This window comes from Arachis ipaensis, chromosome B09 (genome assembly GCF_000816755.2).
Source record: "Arachis ipaensis cultivar K30076 chromosome B09, Araip1.1, whole genome shotgun sequence".
NCBI lineage: Eukaryota > Viridiplantae > Streptophyta > Magnoliopsida > Fabales > Fabaceae > Arachis > Arachis ipaensis.
In genome coordinates, this window is record NC_029793.2 from 144,454,752 (window position 1) to 144,457,673 (window position 2,922).

General features: G+C 37.9%; 1 protein-coding gene across 1 annotated transcript in view; it reads left to right on the top strand.

The window, feature by feature from the left end:
- The window catches only part of LOC107617241 (sodium/proton antiporter 1), a 6,771-nt gene continuing 3,855 nt past the window's right edge, over positions 7–2,922 (top strand). Inside the window, exons 1-7 of the mRNA XM_016318991.2 lie at positions 7–628; positions 887–1,063; positions 1,164–1,292; positions 1,548–1,724; positions 2,043–2,149; positions 2,471–2,591; positions 2,830–2,891. Coding sequence (XP_016174477.1) covers positions 416–628; positions 887–1,063; positions 1,164–1,292; positions 1,548–1,724; positions 2,043–2,149; positions 2,471–2,591; positions 2,830–2,891 — 986 coding nt within the window. The 5' untranslated portion in view covers positions 7–415. The remainder of the gene's footprint in view (positions 629–886; positions 1,064–1,163; positions 1,293–1,547; positions 1,725–2,042; positions 2,150–2,470; positions 2,592–2,829; positions 2,892–2,922) is intronic.

Consider the following 2,922-nt stretch of genomic DNA (forward strand, 5'->3'; position numbering starts at 1 on the left):
GGGTTGAACAACAACTGCCATGGCTTCTGTCACTGCGAAATATGCGGTGTGAGTGTAGTGTTGTGCTTCTCTATCTATTGGAGAAAGCGATTACACTCTCTGTCTCTCTGGCTTCTCCTTCTTCCACGACCACCTCAAACACAATCTTAGACTCATCTTACTTACACGTGCCCTTTTCTGCCTTTTTCCTTTTCCTTTTCTTTTTAATTTTTATGCTTCATAAAAATTATTACTTTATTAGTAAACAAAATCAAGTTGCATTTTTTATTACTATTTTATTACACCTGAAAGAAAGATGAAGCCCCGTATCATCGTTTTTCCAAGTTTATCACCGAACGAGAACACCGAACACCCTCTTCTTCTTGTTTGACTTTGTCACTGCTGGTTCAAAGTTACTAGATTTGGGTACACTACGATGGCCACGTTTTCCATTGGGACACACACGCACTTGTGCATGTTCCACCATTTCCGGAACTCTAGGCTCTCACTTCATCGTCTTCACTCTCTTCAATCCTCGCCCCCCTCTCTCTGTAGAATCAGAGGGCCCAGCTTGCTCCGTAATCATGTCTTGGCGCGTGCAGAAGATAAGGCCAGAGGTTCCTCCACTTCTTCCCAGCAGCAGTTCCAGGTTCTTATGGATACCCATTTATAGCAAAGTTTGTGAATTTGTATATTCGATACTGATTTGCATACTTTGAGTCAAGGGTACCTCAAAAACCAATGCAAGATTCAAAATTTCTGGAAAGTTTGTTGAATTTGAACCTAATGATATTAACTCCACTTAAAAATAAAATAAAATATAAACCTCCATAAATGTGGCAAAGTTACATAATCTGCTGCTTATAGCTTAGTGCTTAACTCATACTTCACGTATAAATGTTTTCAGGACTTACCAACTGAATCTGGAACCTGTGATCCCCTATGTTCACTTGATGAAACAAGCTCACAAGATTTTGAGAGCAGTTACAAGCCCAAGACCGATTTGCTCAAAGCTGTTGCGGTATTTGCAGCAGCTGCAACTGGGGCAGTGGCAATTAACCATTCTTGGGTGGCCGCAAATCAGGTCTATCAATGTCCTCTTAGCTGAAATTCACTTGTGTATGTTTCAGCATGAAGTGTTTGCATTTGGGAATATGTTTACAAGTCTGTGACCATGACTGCAGGATCTTGCCATGGCATTGCTATTTGTAATAGGATATGTAGGCATCATATTTGAGGAATCTCTAGCTTTCAACAAAAGTGGAGTAGGACTTTTGATGGCTGTAAGCTTGTGGACTATAAGAAGTATTGGGGTAAATATCGATCACTTAGCTTTTTTTACTTTTGAAATTATCAGTGAATTCCTTATGCATCTGTTCCTTGTTGTGCTTCCGAGATTTAGGTAGCTCATACAAGCTTTTGTTTTGCAATGAATAGGACACAGACACTCAATACACATTGACCTGAAGTTGATGTACCTATTCAAATTAGTTCATGTCTCCTTCCTCCTGATTTGATTTTCCACTGCTGTTTGCTTTATCTTTTATGGAATGTCTGTACTGTAACAGGCTCCATCAACTGGTGTAGCTGTTTCTGAGCTAACGCGTGCGTCTGCGGAAGTCAGTGAAATAGTGTTTTTCTTGCTTGGAGCTATGACTATTGTGGAAATAGTTGATGCTCATCAAGGATTTAAGCTAGTTACTGACAATATAACAACTCGAAAGCCACGACTTCTCCTTTGGGTGGTAAATTCAATTGCTTTATCTCTAATATATTTTTGGCCATTCTAAAGATTTCTCGGAAGATACCCTGCAAATTGAGACTTTTGAGATTTGATTACATTAGTTGAAATTTTCATTCTATGGTCAAATATGTTATTATCATCCAGGTTGAACATCAATGAAAGGAGTTTTTCAACAATATTTCAATTCAAACACCCCCCCCAAATACCCACCACCTCTCTCTCGTCTCTCTTCCAACCAAAATATTCTAAATCTTCAGTGAATTTGCATGACACATCAGTCTTCATGATGGAATTTGACAAGTTATTATTGAATTTGCAGATTGGATTTGTGACATTTTTTCTCAGTTCAGTTTTAGACAACCTTACCTCTACAATAGTCATGGTTTCTCTGTTGCGGAAATTAGTACCCCCATCAGAGTATCGAAAGTATGTGTCTCTGTTGTGTTGTTAACTTATCAATCTGAATACTTACGTGAGAAATCATGAGTAATTTTCTTCCAGAAATTACCTGTCTCTATATATATATTATATCTGTTCCTTCTAGTGTATATAATTCATTGTTGATGATAGGAAATTGCTGTTAGTATTATCAATGGTTTCCTTTGTTTATGTCGAAGGCATGAAGATTCAATGGGAATATTCCAAGTTTACAGTTTTGGGAATTCTGCTACTGCCATTAAGTTTAGCTATGAATCTCTTTGCATGTTATCAAATTCTCCAGAAGTAGATTTTTTATTCTATTGACAGGATTCTTGGAGCCGTTGTTGTAATAGCTGCAAATGCTGGTGGTGCATGGACTCCTATTGGTGATGTTACCACCACTATGCTGTGGATACATGGTCAAATATCTACAGTGCAAACAATGAAGGTACTATAAATTACACTATAAGTTATAGTGGTATAATGAAGTTAGCACTAGCGACATCTCGAAAGATTGTTGAGACATACATAGAGTCTTTCTGTTGGTGATATTTGATTTCAAGAACACTCATATTCTGCTAAGTGTCGATGTCATTTCCTTGTTTCAATTATGGACACCAACGAAGTGTTAACCAAATGCAATATAAGAGCAAGCAGTAGCATAATTATATATTATTTGATTACAGGGTTTGTTTGTACCTTCAGCCATTTCTCTAGCTGTTCCATTGGCGCTCATGTCCCTGACTAGGTATCCTTCTATCTCTAGAAAAATCTGCCAG